This window comes from Lutra lutra, chromosome 5, assembly GCF_902655055.1.
Source record: "Lutra lutra chromosome 5, mLutLut1.2, whole genome shotgun sequence".
In the NCBI taxonomy this organism is placed as follows: Eukaryota; Metazoa; Chordata; class Mammalia; order Carnivora; family Mustelidae; genus Lutra; species Lutra lutra.
The window spans coordinates 57,979,974-58,003,014 of NC_062282.1; the positions used below are offsets into that span (position 1 = coordinate 57,979,974).

The 23,041-nt window shown below is 36.4% G+C and overlaps 1 protein-coding gene across 4 annotated transcripts in view; it reads left to right on the plus strand.

Annotated features, from left to right (window-relative positions):
• TENM2 (teneurin transmembrane protein 2) overlaps positions 1-23,041 on the plus strand; it is a 1,307,492-nt gene that overhangs the window by 450,205 nt on the left and 834,246 nt on the right. For 2 of the 4 annotated variants that reach the window (XM_047731060.1, XM_047731061.1), the window contains one exon: positions 7,093-7,368. In XM_047731060.1, the coding sequence (XP_047587016.1) occupies positions 7,093-7,368 (276 nt within the window). Of the gene's footprint in view, positions 1-3,601; positions 3,663-6,431; positions 6,605-7,092; positions 7,369-23,041 lie in introns of those variants that run through there. The other 2 variants (XM_047731063.1, XM_047731062.1) reach the window with 2 other exon arrangements.

Genomic DNA, 23,041 nt, shown 5'->3' on the forward strand with positions numbered 1-23,041 from the left:
GGCAGCGAGACAGGCAGAGAGAGAGGGGGAAGCAGGCTCCCCGCTGAGCAGAAAGCCCGATGTGGGGCTCGAACCCAGGACCTGGGATCATGACCTGAGCTGAAGGCAGAGGCTTTAACCCACTGAGCCACCCAGGCGCCCCATCACTAACCATTTTGATGTTTCCTTGATTTAGAATGTATTTATTTACACTGGAATGATTCTAGTTAAAAATTGTGAAAGTTGTGACCTATCACGCCTTTAGGTAGAGTTTAAAATAATCTGAAAGTTTAGAAATATCAAAATATTAGTATTTTAGGAACTATACATAAAAGAAAATTCTTATTCTTAAAGTGAATTTTTGAAATATAAATGTTTGGCTTAAGTTTTTATGAATAATAATGCATGTACAACTCCTCTGTAGTTTTTAAGCCATAGGATTTTTCATGAACAGTCTTGTCAGCATTTGGAAAAATATCTGAATATGTAAAATCAGATGAACTTTAGAAGGGCATCAAGAAGGAGTTTATATGAAGAATTTTAATATACACAAGCATAAAACATTAGAATTCATAAGTAGTTTCTTCAGTGGTTTTCCCAAAATTGTTATCAATGTATTTATAGATATATAGATTTTAGATTGCTTAAAAATAATATTTTAGATAATATTGGTAAGTTTTTGGTAAGTGATCATTTTCTGTAGCATATACATATCAATGATTTCTCAAATTTCAAGATAAGATATTGATACTAAATAAAAGGTAACGATTTGGTGGTTTATTTTCAATTAATCAAAAATAAAAGTTATCTTTTATCACTTATAATTGCCATATTTTTCTTGATAACTTTCTGCTGCAAAAACTTAGGGTATCAGATCAAATTACTACACTTACTGTGACAAAAAAAAGAACTATACTATTATAATTGATACCATTTTCTTAAATATTTGCTGGAAAATTTGGAGTTCATACTCATTTCTGACTTAAAGGTGTAAACCTCTAACATTTGCTCAGGAAAATTGACCCATGCTTATTTACAAGAGGTTCTCTTTGTCTTAGGGTAATGATGCTAGAAAAAGGCCACTTAAAAATGGAATCAGTGTTAAAAAAAGAATCAATATTTCATATCAAATAGTAAAAATAATTTATTCTAATTTTATCTTCCAAAAAGAACATTGATTATCAAAAGTATATTTTAATGTTTAATACAATTTATTATTCTAATTATGCTATAATTATGCAAAAGGATAAAGAATAATAGTTTTTGTGCAAGGCATAATATACATTTTATGGCAGAATTGCATGAATGTACAATACATCCTTCACTTTATATTTGAATTTCACAGCATGATCACAGAGAGTTGTATTTTGCAAAAAAGGATGAATTCATCAATTTTCCTAAGGACTATTCATTAACCTTTTATTTAAATAGTTATCAGTCCTCATTCAAAGTTGAGATTTTCCTGATTCTTGGTATGATGAGTGATTGATTAATTTTTTTATTGTGTCCTGGCTTTTTGAAATATTGTGTTTTGAAACTCTGGATCTTACCTAAATCTTCTGTTGCAGCAAGCTTCCTCTGATACCAAGCCAGTAGGAAAAATGGGACATTGAGGCTTCACTGCCAGATGGAGGTGGAAGTCCCAAGTTTCTCACTTGCCCTTCTTTGACAAAGCAGGGCCTGGGGGGTAGGGGAGTGGGTGGTGGAATGGATTGAGAAAGGATGCTCTCTTGCCGAGCCAAGTTGAAATATTAGACCCTTCACTGGGATCCTGCAGACACCAACGCGACTGAGACAGAGAGGGACACCTCTTTATAGCTCCCCCATGAATTCTTCAGCGGTGGTAAATTTAAATTTAACATCAATTCTTCTCTGACACCATCAGGGAGAGGAAGGGGTGCTTCATTACCACTGGGTGGGGATGGAAGTCCAGGATCTCCTTAAGGCCACCAATGATGCCTTCCTGTGGGATGTCTGGGAAGGCTCATTCCTATTGGATGAGGATGAAATTCTGCTTTATCACTTGATTCTACCCTGGGGTGTCTGTGGATGTAAGGAAGGACCCTTAATTTACAGTAGGCTTTACTCTAGGCTTATTTTGCCTGTTTCCACTAGTGTTTTTAATTTGCAGATTTCTCCAACACCAGGTCTGGAATACATAAGACAAAAATAAACCCCAGGGAACTCACAACTATGTCTTTTCTCAGGTCCCAGGATCCTAATAATAGCACTGTCTTCTTTAGACCCCCTTTAAACTCTTTCTAAGTAGATTTTCTATGTACTCCTCAGGGCGGTTAGCTGTACTTAGTGGGACAAGTAGAACGGCATGGGGAATTCTATCTTGATCCAAAACCAGAAGTCTGTCAAGTCATCTTTTGAAGAAACCGTAATCATGCCAATATGCATTTCCATTTTTTTTCTTGTTCACAGGTTAATTCTGTTAGATCATGGTAATTATGTGGCCTTGCTTATGATCCTAGTGTTTCTTAGCATTACTTGTATTGACTTCATGGATATCTGCATCTTCACAAGCTTTACAACTTAGACTTATATTGGCACCATATTACTTTCTGTTATCAACAACTAACTAATGATACAGATGTTGATAGGCTGTTTGATATGAGAAGAGATTAGCAGTAAGTGGGTTGGTATGGTGGGGATTAATCTTAGAAGTGATCATTAGTGACTATTTTCATGTTGTAGCAACTTTTGCTCCTGTGTATAGAATTCTATCTCTTAAATTCAGGGGACTCGCAAACTGAACATTTAGGTAATACAAGTTTTCTATATTGTACTCCCCTATTACTACAGTTAACTTTTATCTTCCTGCCCTCGTAGTAGAAAATCTGTTCAAATGCTGACATTTCCAGTGCTATTTGTATTCCCTGGTATTACCATGACATGATAATTCTGACTTAGCGACATATGTGCTTCTCCTAGTTAAAGGTTATTTCAAAGTGTGAGAAGTTGGTAAAAACTTAGAAGATAAAGCCATGATCACAATACGCTGCCCTATCTTTCCTTTGAATTGTGTCCCCAAACAAAACTAGTTGGTCAGAGGCTGATTTTTTATATCTCTTGCAAAATTTTTCTCAAAAAAAGTTCTGAAAAGGATCTGGGTTATACACTGAAGTTATGGTCAAGAAAAAGACAACTCAAAGACAAAGAGATTTACCAACAGAATTATTTTTAAACACTTGTGTTCTGCTATTCTAGTCACCTAACAGTTTTAGACATTAATTTTATCTCCCAACATCCTAAATTATACTCAAATTCTAAAATACGGATATGGATTTTTAAAATAAAAATAGCGACCTTGGCCTTGATGATGTAACGTGGGGCCACACTGGGCGGTTCACTGGCATCGACCATAAAACACATACCTGAGATGAAATAAGTTTGAAACATCATCCACATCCACTTTAATACAGTATCAGAGACACTGGAGGCAGATAGAAGGTAAACATATGTTTCATGAATACTGAGATATGATGACTCTTTCTATCTTCTGCAAGAAAGTAAAGAAGGAAAGAAATGTTGACTGCTTTCCACTAGAAATCTTAGCTTGGAGAATCACACAATGACTAGTCTCTCTCTTCCATTCAAAGCTGCCATGGAGCTTAATAAAGACATAATTATACAAGATGAATTAAAGCAAAATCAACCTTCCATCAATGAGCAAAGTAAGTGCAAAACAATAAGTTGACATGGTATTAAAATTCCCCTATGCTGTTTACATTCTGAGCAGAAGAGTATGACATGAGAGTTTTATGCTGTAGATAAACTACGTGAAAAATGTTTGTCTGAAATCAGTGTATATAGGGGAATGTTTGGGAACATTTGGTAAGAGCACACTGAAGGGGGCCTGATGACTTCCTGGAGTAAATTCAGAGTCCCTCCAAGTAGTAAATATACTGCTAGATGAACATCTGCTGGCCAAGCTGCGAAAGGATGAACGGTCGGACCAGTAGATGACCTTTCATGGCTCCTTGTCCTTTTCCTATATAGTATTTATCACTGTATAAATTGTACTTTATTTATGGGATTCTTTGATTAATGTCTCTTTCCCAATTAGACTGTAAATGTCATGGGCTCCATTTTTATAAGGCTTACTGTTATATCCCCAATGCCTAGCATAGTACTAGGAACGATAAATATTTGTTGAATGATTTAATAAATGATAGATCCATTTTTCCTTTCCACTGTGTATGTGGCTTGCCAGCTTCATATGTTAAGCCAGCAAACTTGGAAATGTCTTGGGCCAGAATCTGTCCCAGGTACTTAGAATAAGATTACTATTCTTTTGAGTTAGTTGAGGACAAAAGGTACCAAACTAGGAGTTGTGAGGAAAGGGTAGCATTGGGAGACCATGGTCCTATTGGAAAATGACTATAAGGAGTTTAGAAGGTAGTATTTTTGAGGAAACTTTTCTGAATTTAGACTAAAACCTGGCTTCCTATAAGCCAGTGTAAACATAGTTAATTTTCCCAATGACTTCAGTACCTCATCTCCAATTTTCTTTACAGTGTTGCTTGTTTGTGGCTTATGGGGCCATAAGCTTAAAGTTGAAACTCTTAAAGTACGCTGTTTTCCAGCATTTATAGTTACTTTAAAAGTTGTGCTAATTTTAAATGATTTATGATGATTTCAAGTTTGTTTTAACAGGAAAAAACAATATTTTAATTTCTTATCATCAAGTAAATTTGATAACCAAAGAAGAAGACTGTATTTATTCCATGGCTTTCCATGCCCTAGGCGTATTGCCTGTTACTTTGCGTTCCCAGATTGAAAAGCACATGGGATGCTCTGAAAACTGAAGCTTCCTTTCCTCACACAGATGTTTCTCTTTTCCTGAGGAGGTCTTTGAAACTAGTTCCAGATAATGAGATGTGGGAAAACCATCAGGAAAGTTGCCTTAATACATACACACTCCATTTCAAATGGAATCCTATAGCTAAAAATTCCATATGGAATAAAAACATGTGTGTTTTCCTTTGACTTGTTTTCATTTATTATAGGAAAAGGAAACAATGTATTTCCTGCCTGTCCAGAGCAAACATGAGCTCTAGAAACAAGATGGGGGAATGCTCATATTAAGTGACCCTTCATTTACTGAAGATGAGAAAACAAAAACAGAAAAGTATTGTAACATCAGACATATATGAACTTAACTTTCATTTTATAGACTACTGAAACTAAAATAAACATTTTGGTGTACAATTATGAGAAAATACCTAAGTACCAACCATGTTAACTGGAACAGAGTACCTGGGCAAGGGATCTCAGACATGATAAAATATGCACAGGGAATAGATAACAGCACTTAGGACCATGCTGGTGGTGGTGAGGACTTCCTCTTCCCTGCCCAGTAAGCAGGAAATCACCCCATCCCTACAGGAAGTTCTGCTTGGGTTAGCTCTCCAATGAATAGGTTTCACTCTGCAGAGGCAATTATGTATAAAATTGGGTTTGATCCCATTTACACAGCTAACTAAAGACTATGGAACTTCAACGTGTGGTGAAGTTGGAAAGTAGAACCTCAGAATATTAAAATTAAAGTCACACTACATTAATACAAACAGTTGCAAACACTTTTTAAAATAAAAGCTGAGAAATGATGCCATGTATGAGGAGTATCATAGAGTAGTTATGTCGTAAGTTTGGAGATATGATTGATAGGGAATGACCCTAATATAATCAGTATATACAAAGTAAACCATGGATTTGGTGTTATTTATAAGGTTTGTCTCGCTAATAGCATGGAACTGCATTTCTTCACTGCATTTTCCCCCATTGTCTGTAACTTGGTTAAAGACCAAAAAAAAAAAAAAAAAATCAGCTATATATGTCAGTAAATAGAATGTACCACATGATTTCATCTAATTTGCATTGAAAGCTTAAAATGTCTTGTAAGAAGCTGTAAGAGTGAAGTACATAGATAGAGCATTCACTGTGCCAAAATGTTGCCAGACTGGTTTTTGATTCAGAGCATTTCACATTGTAGAATGAGCAGATGCTTGGAATCTGCAGATTAGAGGTGTATTGTGGATCTGCCACTTGCCTAGGCATGACCTTGGAAATCGTCAACGCCTTAACTGCTGGGCTATTATGATATTTAAATGAGATTTAAAGCCTATACACTGTCTGCCCATGCCCAACATATGGTAACATAAAAATGGTCAATAAAAGTCTATTCTCTTCCGTTTCCCATTCATGCACACATTCACTCTCCATAGGTGAAACCTACTTGTGGTTTTAAGCTGAAGACATTGTTTGATATCATTTAAAAATGTAAGGACTGACTTTTCATCCCGAGGATGCTAATTTAAATAATACATTACATAGTTTATTAAAAAAATTTTGGTGTATATTATCACATAGAAGATACACAGTGATCCTGAGAGGAATTTAAGAGATTAATACCCAGATTTTACAGATGAGAAAACTGGGGCTCAAGGAGTAAGAGACTTGCCACAATGAGACTTACCAGTGGGAAGCTGGGACCAATACCCAGGTCTCCTGGCCACCACTCACATTTATTGGAGGATTAAGGTTCTTTGACATGAAGACAGACTGCTCAAGGATCAGATCCATGTTTTGCTACAATCTAGATGTGTGACCTTGGGTAAGTCACTTAAATTCTCTGTTCCTCTGTCCCTCAGTTTCCTTACAAAATGATTAAAATAATATTATCTTCTTCATAAAGTTGCTGTAAAACTTAAAAACATAAAATAGAAGTTGCCCAACCAAAGATGCCCAGAGCAAAGTAAGCGCTTGGTATATATTAGCAATTATTACAAATCCCATGTTTTTTCAGTACATGTGCTACCTAGACAACAGTAAATGCTGTAACATTTTTTAAACAAAATCTGAGCATTCTGGCCTAGGGTTAAAAGTAATCGTAGATGTTTACTTTTTTGCTCTCCAATTTACCCCAATATCCTAAATACTCTTGCTCATGTATTCTTGTATACCATGGAAATCTGGTAGATATATATATATTTTTTTTTTTTGGGTGGGAAAAACCACCTGTCTGCTCTTTGTAAGAATAAATTTCCACTTTGTAAGGCATTTCACAATTTGTAATCAGTCTCTCTGTTGCTGTCACCTTAGGAACTAACTTCACCCTTGCGGAACTGGGAATCTGTGAGCCCTCCCCGCACCGAAGTGGCTACTGTTCTGACATGGGGATCCTTCACCAGGGCTACTCTCTGAGCACAGGGTCTGACGCCGACTCCGACACAGAGGGAGGGATGTCTCCAGAACACGCCATCAGACTGTGGGGGAGAGGGATAAAATCCAGACGCAGTTCCGGCCTGTCCAGTCGTGAGAACTCAGCCCTTACTTTGACCGATTCTGACAACGAAAATAAGTCAGATGATGAGAACGGTAGGCCTGCTTCTTAAATACCTTTTCGTGTTCCGGGTATGGCACATTGTGGCATTTGGGATGCCTGTTTTTTAAATAAAGAGGAGTATAAAACCATTGATTTTCTTTTAAATCGACCTTGTCTACCCACTCCGCGCTCGGGAAAAATAAACCAGCAAACCTCCAGCACACAAGAAATGAGGAGAGAATTTTAAAATCACATTTTGATGATAACACAGTATTCAGGTATAGTTGGTTGGTCTTATTAGCAAGTAAATTACATTGCAAAAGAGGCAACTTGATAAACTATGACCTATACCTAGAAAATGTCCTCTCGCCACAAGTTTCTAGGTCTTCGTATTGATTTCCCCTTCCCAGTAAATGGCAACCTAGGGTTTTTTTTTTTTTTTTTTTTTTTTTTTCATGAAGATCTCTTAAGAATCCTACCTTATCTTAGACTTTCATTTCCAGGCGGCAATGCCTCATATCCGTTTTGAAGATCAAACCTGGAACAGATGCTCTGGAGTTTAATAATGACAAATAGGAGAAACTTGTCTTAAAAAAAAAAGTATTCTCTTCTCTGTTTACTTTTCTCCTTGGTACCTATGTAGGTTAATGGTTTCCTCATCTTCTATCACAAATCACTATTGCTTATCCATCAGCTACGTAGATGGGTTTTAATGAAACTTTGAAAATTAAATGCTTCCGATCATTAAGCAGTAAATATAGGGAAGCCTAAGCAAGTCATTAAAGAGATAAGGTGCTTATTTGTGGATTTCTTAGCGACTCAGAGCTGTGTTTAGTCAAAAACATCTTTTAAAAGATAAATTGCATTAGGTACAGCTGATTTATGAAGAAAACATCAAATGCTGTGTGGTTTGTTATGAATATATTGTGTGTTTGCTGAAGGAATTACCATTAAAATGTTTACAAACAGATCAGTTAAGAATGTTTATATAAAATATTATAAACTTCTACTAGAGCAGCTTTAAGTATTTTCTTGCATTTAAAAAAAGAAAAAGAAATTTGCAGGCGGACAGCTTGTTGTGAATGCGAAAGCATAGCTAAATATCATTTAATCTCAAAACTGTGTTGAAAATACATCATTTCCTGGGTACGTCGCATATATCCAAAAAGATGTCACTTTGTGGAATTTAAATTTGTGTTTAATTCTGAAATAATTTATTCTACTGTGGGGACAAGGAGCTGTGTCTTACTTATGCCTCCGTTCATGTAGCTAATCAAGGTGTACTCTCAAGGAAAAATCTGTACTTGACTCCTTTTGAATTTTAACAAAATTCTGACACTTGGCACATTCAACACTCTAAGGTACTTATTTGATAGGAAATTACTTTTAGAAGTTTTCATAAAGGCATACATTGAATCCATTTACTGATGTACTTTTTCAGCTCTGAGTGTGTCAGTTACTATTTAAGTGGAGGCAGTATGATTGCCTAATAAATAAAATCACTTGCAATCCAAGAATTTATGGCACATCTTAAACAAGGTATTTTGGCAAATCTTCCACGGTGGCATTCTCACTGGTCTCATGGGAACCATCTGTACAAAATTTATGCAAACTGATAGAGTCCCCACCCTCTCTTTTTTAAGCCTATATACATCTTAAAAACTTAACTGATGAAGAGAGTTTTCCAGTGAAGCAAAGGGAGCAAAAAAAAAGCTTGCCTTGATTTCACCTAAAGTTGTTATGGATAGGAGAATTTCAGGATGAATGATGTGTTGGGGAGACCAAAAGTAGTCTCTCTTTTTTCCAGTATTATTTAAAACATCATCCTTGAACAATTTTCACTTCTGAGGAGTCTATATAAATCCCTATGTATAGAGAGGAAATAAACCCTTAAATCTACTGTCTTGATTTTTTTCCTGTAGCGCCAGTTATAAGGCAGGCAGAATTGCATCAAGAAATCTGTACTTGGAAGTACTGAGGGACTCTTTCGTGCCTGCATCTGGCAGAGCATGAAGGATGTTAGGAAGCAGAGTTCAAGCTTCGGTGCTAGCTGGTTATTTTAAAATGTACAGAAAAATGCATTTCATTTTCTCTTTTCTTAAATGTTTCAGTATACCACATATTCAGAAGATGTACATAATGCATGTTCTCTTCTCATTTGGGGCCAAGAATAAAAATAAGGTATTTGACACGTCACATCGTAAACTCTTTAAGCAAATAAAAAGGGAGGTGCAAGTCACTCTGCAGGCTGAGGTGTTAACTTCAGGAAACTTCTTGCTCTTTCTCTTTGACAAATTCGGTTTGGCTCACAAAGAAATCAATGCATTTTCACATCACTGACTTTATGAAGTTTGGGAATGTATTATCATATAGATTGACAGTTGCCCCACTGGTTCCACACCACAGCGTGGACACTCACAAAGCCGTCATTAATTTCTCACACTCGTACCCCACGATGGCTTCCTCCATAGTAAACACTCTGTCCTTCAGAACCCAATCAATAACCTTTTAGGCATGCCTCTCTTGAAGAGGAAGTTAAAGAATCTGTACTTTGAGAAGGAAGCTCTCCGATTCAATTTTAGATTTTAAAGCTATGTGCTCATAAAATGCATCTTTTCTTTGTGTCCCAGATATTTTCATTTCGTGTTTATGGTGGGATCTTGGGGTACCTCGACTTTCACAGGGCTTTTCAAAATTGCCCTTAAAACATTCCAGTTGTGGTTTTGCTAAGCAAGGTTAGAATGTGAAGGCAGATCCAAAAACCAAATTCTCTTTCTGTGGTGTGAAACATGTATCCAGCCGTCAGACTCGTAATAAAAACCCTGACTGCCAGTAGTTCTTCCTGCATGAGCCTGCGACACAAATGACCTCCTAGGAACTTGAGAGTCCCATCACACTGAACACATGATAAATATGTCCTTTTTTAAATCTTTTTCCTTCACAGCTCTGCATCTTACATACACTATATGTATGGCCACCAAATTAACATTGTGCTGGCTTTGCTTGCTTTAAGCAAATACAGCTCTCAGGTTCAAGTGGTTTTATCAGGTCATTTGGCTGTAAGTTAAAGATGGCTTAGTTAGAAATGGGAGTGAGTTGAGAACAGGTAGGCCAAGTTTTTGCTGCTGTGTAATTTGACGCATCTATAGAAAGAGCTTCCTCAGTGACTTTAAATTAGAATCATCCCTTTTGGGGCACCTGGGTGGCTCAGTGGGTTAAGCCGCTGCCTTCGGCTCAGGTCATGATCTCAGGGTCCTGGGATCGAGCCTCGCATCGGGCTCTCTGCTCAGCGAGGAGCCTGCTTCCTCCTCTCTCTCTGCCTGCCTCTCTGCCTGCTTGTGATCTCTGTCTGTCAAATAAATAAGTAAAATTAAAAAAAAAAAGATTTATAGAATCATCCCTTTTTTGGGGTAATAAATGTCCCACTTAAAATATGTCCTCTCGGAAGCCCTTTGTATCACCTGAGTTATGGAGAAAATGGGGCAGTCACTAATACACAAGAATAACTAATTGCCTCTTTAAAAATGCAGAAAAGCACACACTGTAAAAAATCTGGTCTATGTACTCTTGACTCCCTTAGGTGGTTGCTTCACCTTGGGGACTTAAAATATCCTTGGGTGTTTTTTTGTTGTTTTTTTTTTTTTCCCAGAATAATTCTAGTTTTAGTTATTCTGTTAGAAATCCAGAAACAAAAGAAAAAAAGAAAACACAAAGAAGAAGAGCTTGTCTATGGAATAGAGAGCCAGAAATTATAGAAAACTAAATCTGTCCTTGGTAAAGAAGAAAATTAGCCTTCCCTTACCCTCTCTGCTTTCACCCAAAGTAAATAAGGACAATGTTCATTTTCATCTCTTGTCATTTGGGAAATTTACAATTCTCATAATGTACTTTGAGGTTGAAAATATAAATGTTGGGTTAATTTCATTGCATTTCACAAAATGCATTTATAAAACAAGCTGGCTCTTGGTACATAATGGATTTGTGTAAAGTGTATTTGTGGAACATAGATTCTATTAGATTGTGAGTCCTCTTGGCTGAGGGCTGCAGTGTTCCTGCCTCTTGAGGAGGACATGAACACACCCAGGTACTCAATGCATGTTAATTGAGGCATGAGAAATGAACTCTGAGGAAGAAGGATTTTCCTTAATACCAGGGACAGTATCTATAGGTTATTGCCACCAACCACATTGTATTCACTTATTTGCCATGTCAGGTGAGTTTCTTGAGTCTTTTTCCTTTCTCTTCAGAAAGGAACCCATCAATAAATTCATTAGAGTGCTCTGTAAATATGCACATCCAAGACCTGCTAGTGGGTTTCTATTTCTGACCCACTCTATTATACTTACATATGTTTAAGTTTATTTTGTTTTATAATGTACTCTACTCCTTTCTTCTTCCCCATTTTCTCACATGTAAAATTTACAGAGAATGCCTGGAACAGGTATAAAGACTTACTATAAGCACCAGATAATTATAGCCCAGGGCTCGTAATTTTGCTTTTAAAGTCGGGAGTAAGAATAGTAAACAAGCTACAGAAATCATGCTGTAATACTCAACTGTACTTTTGATGTTGATACGGGGATGATTTCTTTACCAGCCAAACTTTATGGAAAAAAATTCCGTGGAAAGAAAATACTGTCTCAGTTCCTTAAAAACAAAACAAAAACAAAACAAAAAACATGGAAGAAAACAAAACAAACTTTAAATCCATTTTGATGACAATTTTTCAAATGGTATTTTTAAGCTTTATTTTTTTGTACTTGCAAATTTGGAAGAAAAATATTTGTAAGGAATGTTAAATGAGTCATCATGGATTGAAAAGTTAAAATCATGAGGAAAAAAAAAATCACCAGTCAAAAGGTTCTCATTCTTCTCTGTTCCTAAATGAAAGGATGATATGATTTTAAGAAATGCTCCATTCCCTAGAAGTTCAGATATTAGAGGCTACAGAGGCCCCTGATTTTACAAAAGGATTATTAACGAGAGTCTTAAATATATCATCATTGCAATGCTAAACCACAGATGATAATAATATAGAACCCGATGGAAAATTTAGGAATATCACATTGTCACTTGGCTTGGTACATTAAGAAGTGGAAGGATGGATGTTTTGCAAAGGAACCTGTATAAGACTTTAGAGATTTAGGTTTTTGGCAAATGAAAGCAATGCTTACATTACTTGAAAGTAGAACAGACGACTTGAAAGAGTGTCAATACTGCATGTTCCAGATTATAAACTTTAGTGGCATGGTTTTTAGTTATTTATATATTTCCTTCTTTCCTTTGGTGGTTTCTTTCATGTTTGTTAATGCTCCCGGGAGCTATCAAGGAGTGGCTCCATTCAATAAATACAATAAATAAAATGAAGCACTAAGCCTTACTTTTGGCAAGGGCAGCCTGATTATTACACTTGTAATCTCTGGGCCTTCAGGGAGACATTGGGCTTGGTGGATAATCATTTGGTTTTAAGCTGCTGAGTTCCTGATATCTGTACTTTCACTTCAGGTAAGCAGCAAAGGCAGTAACCGGTGAGGGGCAATCTGCTTTTTGCCACTTCACCATTGGAAGCCTCGTCACTCAGAAAACTCTCTACGTTTTTGCTTATTGTTCAGTCACTTTTTAGTTTGGTTGTTTTTTGTCAAGGATAAAATTAAATTTGGGGGAGAGACACAATCAAGTATTAGAGCCATAAATAAAATGAGTTAAAGTTAAGGAAGTTAATAGTATAAATTTTCGATGGACAACTGCATCCAGATGAACCTACACAAAATAAAATATGAAGCTAAAAAGGGGTTGCAAAGGCACATGATAAGTAACGAGATACTTCATTTACCTACTCTGAAACTAGGACACAGTGAGGGGAAGGAGAGAATTTCAAGTAATAGATTTGTAAGTAGGACAGAAATTATGGGTATGTAGGTATTGTGGATAGATATTCTTATACCTCATAGTAAAAATGTTACTTGTGATTTCATGTTGAGTATTATTTAGGGCTAGGTGAAAGAAGTACCTTGAAAATTGCCCTTCCCGGTTTCCCTAAACTCAGTTTGAGGGATATTAAAGGCATCCAAGGTCGAGGGAAGAGATTCACAGAACGGTCATTAACATAGAGGCTGTGAACTGTAGTTCATGAGTTGTTTTACTTGGTCAGTCCCGTGTTTAAAAAATTTGACATTATGAATTAACATTTTTAAGTAGAATTTTTTATTGTTGGCTTCTCTTGAAATATACAAGATCTAGTAGCACTTGTCCAGCTTTCCTTCTGGACAAGTTTGGTTAGAAATAGTCACCATGGTAGTTCTAGATGGGCCTATGTCACCTGGTTCACCTGAGCTCCCTTCAGTCTACTCCACTCATTTCCAGTCTGCTTAGCCTTGTAGCATTTGAGTTACCAGCCTTGACCTGTGTGCCCACTTTGGGGAAACCACAGACAATAAAAATGGTAGAAAGAAAGCTAGAAACCAGCACTGTTAGCTTAATTTCATGTGTGTTTAAAATAGTGATGTTTCTTGCATTTTGTTAAGTTTGACTCATCTGGAGGATGGGCTTAATTTTGCTAGACCAAATTTAAAAAGTAATTTTAAGGTGTTCTGATAAAATTAAATCAAATGAAAATCAATTTAATTTGGAGATTAGGAAAGTAGTTGTATGTGTGTGGGAGGGGGATGGTGAGTACATGATTCACCAACCCCATCTTCTGCCATACTAAGAAGTTACGGTCAGAATTTTTGATTCCAACACATATAAGCTATTTTAAAGTAAACATATCTAGGTGGACTTTTAGGAAGGAGATGGAGGGAAAACCTACTTTAAAACTTTAGCTATTTCAGCTGATTGAGGAAAACCCCAGGGATTTTTAGGAGGAAGCCATTTAAAGAGGAAAATGACTTTGTACTAATTATGTTCAGTTTTGATCAGGCAAAGGGTTTATGGAGTCTGTTACAATAAAGTGGAAGACAATAAAACAGTGTCCCAAGAGAGAAAGACTTGGAGCAATGCTGGATAATGCTGAGCTGGGAACAAAAACTGGAAACAGTGCTCCACAAACTGAGAAATGCTCCTCTGAAGTGGATAAGCAGGATCCCTGAGTGTTATTCAGGGATGGCTCTTGCTCAGAGTGTAGTATACTCCCAGTTCTCTTAGCATCCCAGGGATATTTGCAAAGGAGAGAAAAAAAATTGAAATACAAGCATGTTTACCAATGGAAGGCGTTGAAATACCCAAGTTGGCATTCTTTGGGAATTCCATTCATGGAGGCTTGCTCTGGCCTAGAGGGACGAGGAAAGACTGATACTACAGCAGTATCTCTGCTTGTCTTAAACATAAAAATGAGGGGCATAGACTTACACAGAGTCTGGGCACAAGAGGAGGGTTGGGAAGTATTTCTTCATTTTATGCAAGAAATACATTATCACACATACACTGATACAAAAGGATCTTTGAATTTAGTTTTAAAAAGAGGAAAATTGGTATTACGAAAGTAATGCATATTGGTTAAATACGCATATCTTAAAAAACAGATACATGATGCTGACAAAACTATGTTCCTCTTTATTTAGAGTTGATGAAAAGCAGCTAAATAATCTCAATGAGGTAGCAATCTAATTTGGAGGATCCCTCTTTAATTTCTGAAAAGATTTAAGGAAGGGCTGCTGGATGCTCAGCATTATACAAAACCACTGTGTGTGTGTCTGTCTGTTTTGGGTTCATGGAGGTAGGGGGAGTTCAGCTGGGAGGAGGGCTATTATTGAGAAGGATAGACATCAAGAAATGCAAACTGATCCAAGTCCAGGTAGATGATCTCTTAAGGCCATACACCAAAATGCCAAAATGAGTACTGTCAACATTTGGAAGTATAGTTTTGGGGGAAGCAGGGAAGGGAGACATGTGCTGACCTTTGACTTGAACTCCGATGGTCCTCTCAGACCAGGGAGCATTCCCTTTAAAGCATCAAGCCCACTGTTCAGTTATGCTCCCATCCACTCAAGTCAGAATGCAGGTAAAAGGACCCACTTTTTCTCTGTTCCCACCCAACAATTCTTCCCTCCTGGCACCTCTCAACCAGTATGAGTCTGTCAGAGATACAATGTTTGATTTGATGGGGAGGCTGATTTCTTTGAAACCTAAAATATATTCTTCTATGTCCTTCCTCTCTTCCCAACCCTGATCTCTGCCCTTAGGACTTTAGGCTCAATCACTGCATCGATGAGCTATTTTCTTTATTATTTCATTCCACTCTCTTGTTAAGATTAGTGGGATTAGGTTTTCAGAATCTGATTTGAGCATCATGGTTCACTGGGGTGCAAAAAGTATTAAAAGTTCTATTTATATTTACTTTTCTATACATTTATCCTTTAAAATTTCTATTTTTGAGTATGTTTTATCCTGCATATATTAGTATATGTGCACACACACATATATGATAGATTATGTAAATGCAAAAGTGTATACCTTGGCTGTGTCTCCAAAAGTTTTATATTGATATAGGCATGTGACAAAATGTTAAGTGAATATTGTTTTAGACATTTTATTTCCCAGGAGATGAAGTCTAAGCAGCCAGACTCTCCTTGGAATATTTGGAGAATCCATTATCTTGTGGCAACCTGTTAGATTGTCTTTCTTATCGTTCATAGCTATCTGTACTGATCGTGCCTTACTATTTTTTTGATGCCGTTTCTATTTTCTTCTCTCAATTCCCTGTGTCAACTTTCACTTCTTATATGGAGAGATAAAAATATGTACTTCGCTGTTTATTGAAGAAAGCAAGAACCCCTATACATTTATAGAGAAAATTTCCATCTACTCTCAGTAAGGAAATAAGAAAATAAACATTACCTGTGTCAGCAGACTGGTATAATAGGGGCAGCTTTGAGGAGGTGGAGTTTTAATTAGGTTGTAAATTAGGGTTAGAGTTTAAATGAGAGGAAATGAGATGATGGATATTGCAAATGAAGAAAAAACAATGTGTATGATGGCTGGAGGATAGGGAGGTGTTGTAAAAATGATGATGATGTTTCAGGAATATTACTTTCCATCAAATTCCAACTCTAGTCAGACTAAGGGGAACATAGTGATTTTTATTGGACTGTGGTAGAAATATATCAATAGATGTGTAGGTCCTAGATAGCCAAGAACTTTGACTTTCATCCTAAGGAAATAAGGTCTGACCAAGAAGACATGAGAGAATTACTGGAAGTTTATTCGAGCAGAGATTGTTGTTTTAGGAAGCATCCAGTTAAAATGCACACGTACACATATGCATGTTTGGACAGGAAGCTAACAAAACTAGACGTAGTGGTTTCAGAGAAGAGAACGATAATCCAGGTAGGAGGCCATAAGAAATTCCTGGATTACAGAGATTCTGGCTCCTGCTTTTTGGTGTTTCAAGAGGAGAAATTAACCCCTGACTAGCATATGAATGGTGAATATAACTAAAATACTAAAATTTGAAAACCATCTAATTTGAAGCTCATGGAGTACAGGGGATATTCCTGACAGTTGTCTGTGATGCTTACACACACAACACAGTGTTAGAACAGCTAGATGCAACATTTATACAACTTAACCAAATGATTAAATAATAGCATCTAGGGGCACCTAAGTGGCTCACTTAAGTGTCTGACTTGGGTTCAGATCATAATCTCTGAGTCCTGGGCTGGAGCCTCCTGTTGGGCTCTGCACTCGGCAGGAAGTGGGCTTTTCTCTTTCCCTTTTCCTCTGCCCCTCCCCTGTACTTGTGCTCAGCTCACTCTCTCTCAAATAAATAAAATCTTTTAAAAATGTAAAGCATCTAATACTGTTATGTACAAGGAAAACAGGTCATGATGTTATTCTTATAGGAACAGTTAGTGTGTTGTAGTAGATTAACCATTTCTTGAAGATTCTTTGTTTCTGTATCTATTTTGCTTCTTCTGGAGTCATATATTTCATATTTTTTAATAAGTTCTCTTTTTAACTTATAATACTGAAGTGATATCTGCTTTCTCATCCCTAAACTTGTGTTTTTATCTGTCAGATGTTTTAAAGTCAGGCTTGACAGGAATATATTTACCTTTCTTTTTTTTTTTTTTTTTTTAAAGATTTTTTATTTATTTATTTGACAGAGAGAGATCACAAGCAGGCAGAGAGGCAGGCAGAGAGAGAGGAGGAAGCAGGTTCTCCGCTGAGCAGAGAGCCCGATGGGAGGCTCGATCCCAGGACCCTGAGATCATGACCTGAGCCGAAGGCAGCGGCTTAACCCGCTGAGCCACCCAGGCACCCCTATATTTACCTTTCTTTCAAGCTTTCTACGTGTCTTTATTTTTCTTTTTCATTAAACTCATTCATTTTTTTTAATTCTCTCACTTTTAACTTTTAGAGTATATTTTATTGTTTTTGTCTAGCCTTTTAATATGAGTACTAAGTTTTGGTACTTTCAGTCTTCCTTATTTAATAAGAATAAATATATTTGCCAGGTCCTATAGGATATAACAAGAAGTAGTATCCTCTTTCATGCTTTCTGAAGAGTCCTAGCCATCTGGACCTCCGAAATAAATCCCATTATCAGTTTTTCACTTTACTACTAATAATTATTAAAGACCACATTTTTTAATCAATGTTTATGATGTCCAGAGTAAGATATATATATAAAATATGGTTATATAGATTAACATATTAATATATAACAAATATGTACATACACATGTACATATGTATATGTATGTACACATATATGTATGTACATATATGTACACATGTATATGCAAATATATGTATGTATAAAGTACATAACATAAATATGTAAAGAGTATGAAAATATGTTCTGTATGATATTAATATTTTTATAGAGCTGGCATCATGATTTGTATGCCCTACATAGCCTTAATTTTTTCAATAAAAATGAACATTTTTGTATGGCATTAAATATTTTCTGCAGTAACTAAGGGATACATAGTGCTCCTTTAGCATACCTTTTTTCCAAATTTATTTTATAGGACATTTATTTTATTTTAGAAGGAGTAAAGAACAGTGTGATGAATAAAATCCTTACAGCTAAATTCCTGTGCACATTCCTAATTTTCAACTTATAATAAATTCATGAAAAATTTAGACATACATGGCTATGCAATATTGTAATTCTTTTCAACTAGTTTCTTGTTAGGAAAGTTTATGCTTGCACCAACACTGTCTAATAATCATATGGGACCCACACTGGTGCTCAGGAGTCACTAGAAACTATCTCAATATTTTTTCTGTTTCTTGGTGAAAATATATTTATTCTGGTTTTCATTTATTTGCGTATGGGTGAGGCTGAGCAACTCTCCATGTGTTTATTAATTGTTTGTATGTCTTATTTTATGATTTATATTTCTTCTCCAAATAAGAATATGTTGGAATATTCTTCTCATTTTTTAGTTTTTTTTTTAACTTTTTACAATACCCATAGAATAAGTCCTGTTGTACTTTGTTATCTATACATATGGTTTAAAGTGTTCATTTACAGGTCTGAAAATCATTTGGCTACATTCTCAAAAGTAGGCAACTTGTTTCCTGTAGGATGGAACACTGTATATACATGAATGCACATGATACATGCATACACATATATATATACATACGTAGTCTTGACTTGGAGAGCTCAGGAATCCATTTACTCCATCAGACTAAAGCTAGAAAACAATTTAAAATGGTTGCATTTACCAAAGAAAAATAACCAGCTCTTCGTAGGATAAAACATTTTTTTCCATATTAAATATTTCAGCTGTTCAGAATGTTGGACTTTATTTCAGATTGTTAATTTATAACAAACCAAGGATAGAATTGCATTCCACATGATGAAAGGAAATGCACATCTGCTAAGACAATCTGCAAGGCACCTTGAGGAGATAGAATGGAGTAAATGATGTATTAAATATTCTTAAAACTTTCTCCATCTATATGGTGCCTTTGATTCAATGAGGATAGTAATCATAAACACAGTGGTATCTCAGCTATTGGTATTTTTACAAAATAAGTAGTTTTGTATGCAAGATAAATATCTCAGTGCATAAAGAAAAATCCCTGAAAATAATCATGTGGAAGCAATTACTATTATAATAAGCATATGGCTCTACTAATATAGAGTGTTGCTTAATAATTGATGTTGTAGAAATAAAAGAGTAGAAAAAGTTCTATATTCTGGGGCATCCCTTTGTATATTCAGAATGGAAAAGACCCTAGTGAAATGCAGAACAATTAAGAGAATACAGGCTGACTTCCACTTCCGCTGATGCACATTTATGGCGATGAGCAAAAAGGCACATTGGGAAGGCAGAAAGTATACAAATCAACTTAATCTGTCCCTTTGTGGTATTTCATGCCCTCCACAATATAGTCCAATTTTATGTTTTTAGCCCTTGCTCCCACTTCTCCTCTAAATATATTTTCAGTTCTAGCCCATCTGGGCTACGTATTTATTCCAGAGCATACTTTTTCCTCCTCTGTGTCTTTTGTTTGTACTGTTTCCTTTGCTTTGACTGCTATCCCAAACCCACCCATCTATAATATTCCTATTCATTGTCAAAGAATTATCTAAGATGTCAAGTCCTCTTAGACTTTGACTCAAGACCATTCTGATCTCTTTAAGGTATTTGAACTCCTACACCTTTGGATCCTTTAGCATTTCATTTATCCATTTCTTTTGGAAGTTGGGGGAAGTGGTATAGCCTTTACTGAGGTAGAGAAGGAAATGATTTCAGATTCATTGAGAGATAAAATGTACAGAACTTGGTGGTGGTTTGAATGTAGTAGATGATGAATAAGAGCTGTCAAGGATTTCTTTTTTTTTTAATTTAATGTTATTTTATTTCTTTTCAGTGTTCCAGAATTAATTGTTTATGCACCACACCCAGTGCTCCATGCAATACGTGCCCTCCATAATACCCACCATCAGGCTCACCTATCCCCCAACAACCCTCCCCTCCAAAACCCTGTTTGTTTATCAGAGTCCGCAGTCTCTTATGGTTTGTCTCCCCATCCAATTTCCCCCAACTCACTTCTCCTCTCCACCCCACAGTGTCATCTGTATTATTCCTTATGCTTCACAAGTAAGTGAAACCATATGATAATTGACTCTCTCTACTTGACTTATTTCGCTCAGCATAATCTCTTCCAGTCCCTTCCATGTTGATACAAAAGTTGGGTATTCATCCTTTCTGATGGAGGCATAATACTCCATTGGATATATGGACCACATCTTCTTTATCCATTCGTCCATCGAAGGGCATCTTGGTTCTTTCCACAGTTTGGCGACGGTGACCATTGCTGCTGTGAACATTGGGGTACAGATGGCCCTTCTTTTCACTACATCAGTATCTTTGGGGTAAATACCCAGTAGTGCAATTGCAGGGTCATAGGGAAGCTCTATTTTTAATTTCTTAAGGACTCTCCACACTGGTTTCCAAAGTGGCTGCACCAACTTGCGTTCCCACCAACAGTGTAAGAGGGTTCCCCTTTCTCCACATCCTCTCCAACATTTGTTTACTCTCTTATTAATTTTGGCCATTCTAACTGGTGTAAGGTGGTATCTCAATGTGGTTTTGATTTGAATGTTCCTGTTGGCTAATGATGATGAACATTTTTTTCATGTGTCTGTTAGTCATCTGTATGTCTTCTTTGGGTAAGTGTCTGTTCATGTCTTCTGCCCATTTTTTGACATGATTATCTATTTTGTGTGTGTTGAGTTTGAGGAGTTCTTTATAGATCTTAGATATCAGCCCTTTGTCTGTAGTGTCACTTGCGAATATCTTCTCCCATTCCGTGGGTTGCCTTTTTGTTTTGTTGACTGTTTCCTTTGCTGTGCAGAAGCTTTTGATCTTGATGAAGCCCTAAAAGTTCATTTTTGCTTTTGTTTCCTTTGCCTTTGGAGACTATCTTGAAAGAAGTTGCTGTGGGCGATGTCAAAGAGGTTACTGCCTATGTTCTCCTTTAGGATTTTGATAGATTCCTGCCTCACATTTAGGTCTTTTATCGATTTCACGCTTACCTTTGTGTATGGTGTAAGAGAATGGTCGAGTTTCATTCTTCTATATATAGCTGTCCAATTTTACCAGTACCATTTATTGAAGAGACTGTCTTTTTTCCACTGGATATTTTTTCCTGCTTTGTTGAAGATTGTTTGACCATAGTGTTGCAGGTCCATATCTGGGCTCTCTACTCTGTTCCACTGGTCTATGTGTCTGTTTTTGTGCCAGTACCATGCTGTCTTGGTGATCACAGCTTTGTAGTAAACCTTGAAATCAGGCAATGTGATACACCCAGTTTTGTTTTTCTTTTTCAACATTTCCCTAGCAATTCAGGGTCTCTTCTGATTCCATACAAATTTTAGGATTGTTTGTTCCAGCTCTTTGAAAAATGCCGGTGAAATTTTTATCGGGATGGCATTGAAAGTATAGATTGCTCTAGGTAGTATAGACATTTTGACAATGTTTATACTTCTGATCCATGAGCATGGAATGGTCTCCCATCTTTTTGTGTCTGACTTTAGCAATTGAATGGATACCTAAGTATTCAGATGGGTAATCCTTGGAGAGGATAGAATTGAGGGGTTGACCAAGATTTTTGTTTTGGACATTGCTAAGTAACGTAAGATATTCAAGTAGAAAGGTAACATGAATAACTGTGTAATTGTTAGGAATGGAACCTAGAGGAGAGGTCTGAACTAGAGACATCAATTTGAGAATGAACATCAGAACAGTGGTTTATAGATATCTCTGGAAGTAGATGAACTCATACAAGTAGAAAGGCAGAGAGAGAGAAGAGTAGAGGACCAGGGGCAAACTGAATAGCTCTTGATACTTGGATAGAAGACAAAGAACATAAAAAGAGACTGAAAGCATACTGGCTTGCACATAGTTCCGTATTCATTCTTACTTATGTAATTTTCATTAGGACTCTTAATGGGTTCCAGTTTGGGTGTGATTACATAATCTCTGAACCCAAAGTCCTCTGTTTCTTTTTTCACCATGACTTGTTTTAATTAAAGGGGGCAAAACTGGATGAGCTTATACATTTCAGGGGAAAGAGAGAAAGAAATTAATTTTAAAAGGATAATGGATCAGGAACATAATTAAGTGAGATAGACTTCCCCATATGAGTGATAAACTGGTCTCTAGGGTAATTTAAATGTATTGCATAATGAGTAGCAACAACATTTAAGTATATATTCTACTGCATTCTAAATATTTATTGAATACCTACTATGTATTATGCTTAGGATGTATCAGTAGCAAACTAGGAAAAGAGTCCCACCCTCTTGAAACTTTAATTTTATTTGGAGAGATAGACAATAGAAAATGTATGAATGAATGAATGAAAGAGAGAGAGAGAGAAGAAAAGGAAGGAAAAAAGAGGAAAGGAGGAAAGGAAAAAGGGTGAGTAAAAGAGAAAAGGAAGGAAGGGGAGGAAAGAAGGAAGGAAATAGAAACTATAAAAAGTGCTGTTAAAACACTATGAGAATTTAAGGCAGTTGGGAGTCTGTATTTGACTTTTGCAGAATTAAACAGACTGAGGGGTGTCAGAGAAGGCTTCCCTGAAAAGCCAACATTTGAACAAACCAAAACTTAAAGGATTCAAAGAATTCAGCTGTGAAAGAATATTGCCTATGCAGATTTCTGGGGATATGGCATCCCAGGCAGATGGAAGAGGTAGTTCAAAGACTTTAATGCAGGAATATTCCTGGTGCATTCAAGGAAATCAAGGTGATTATAG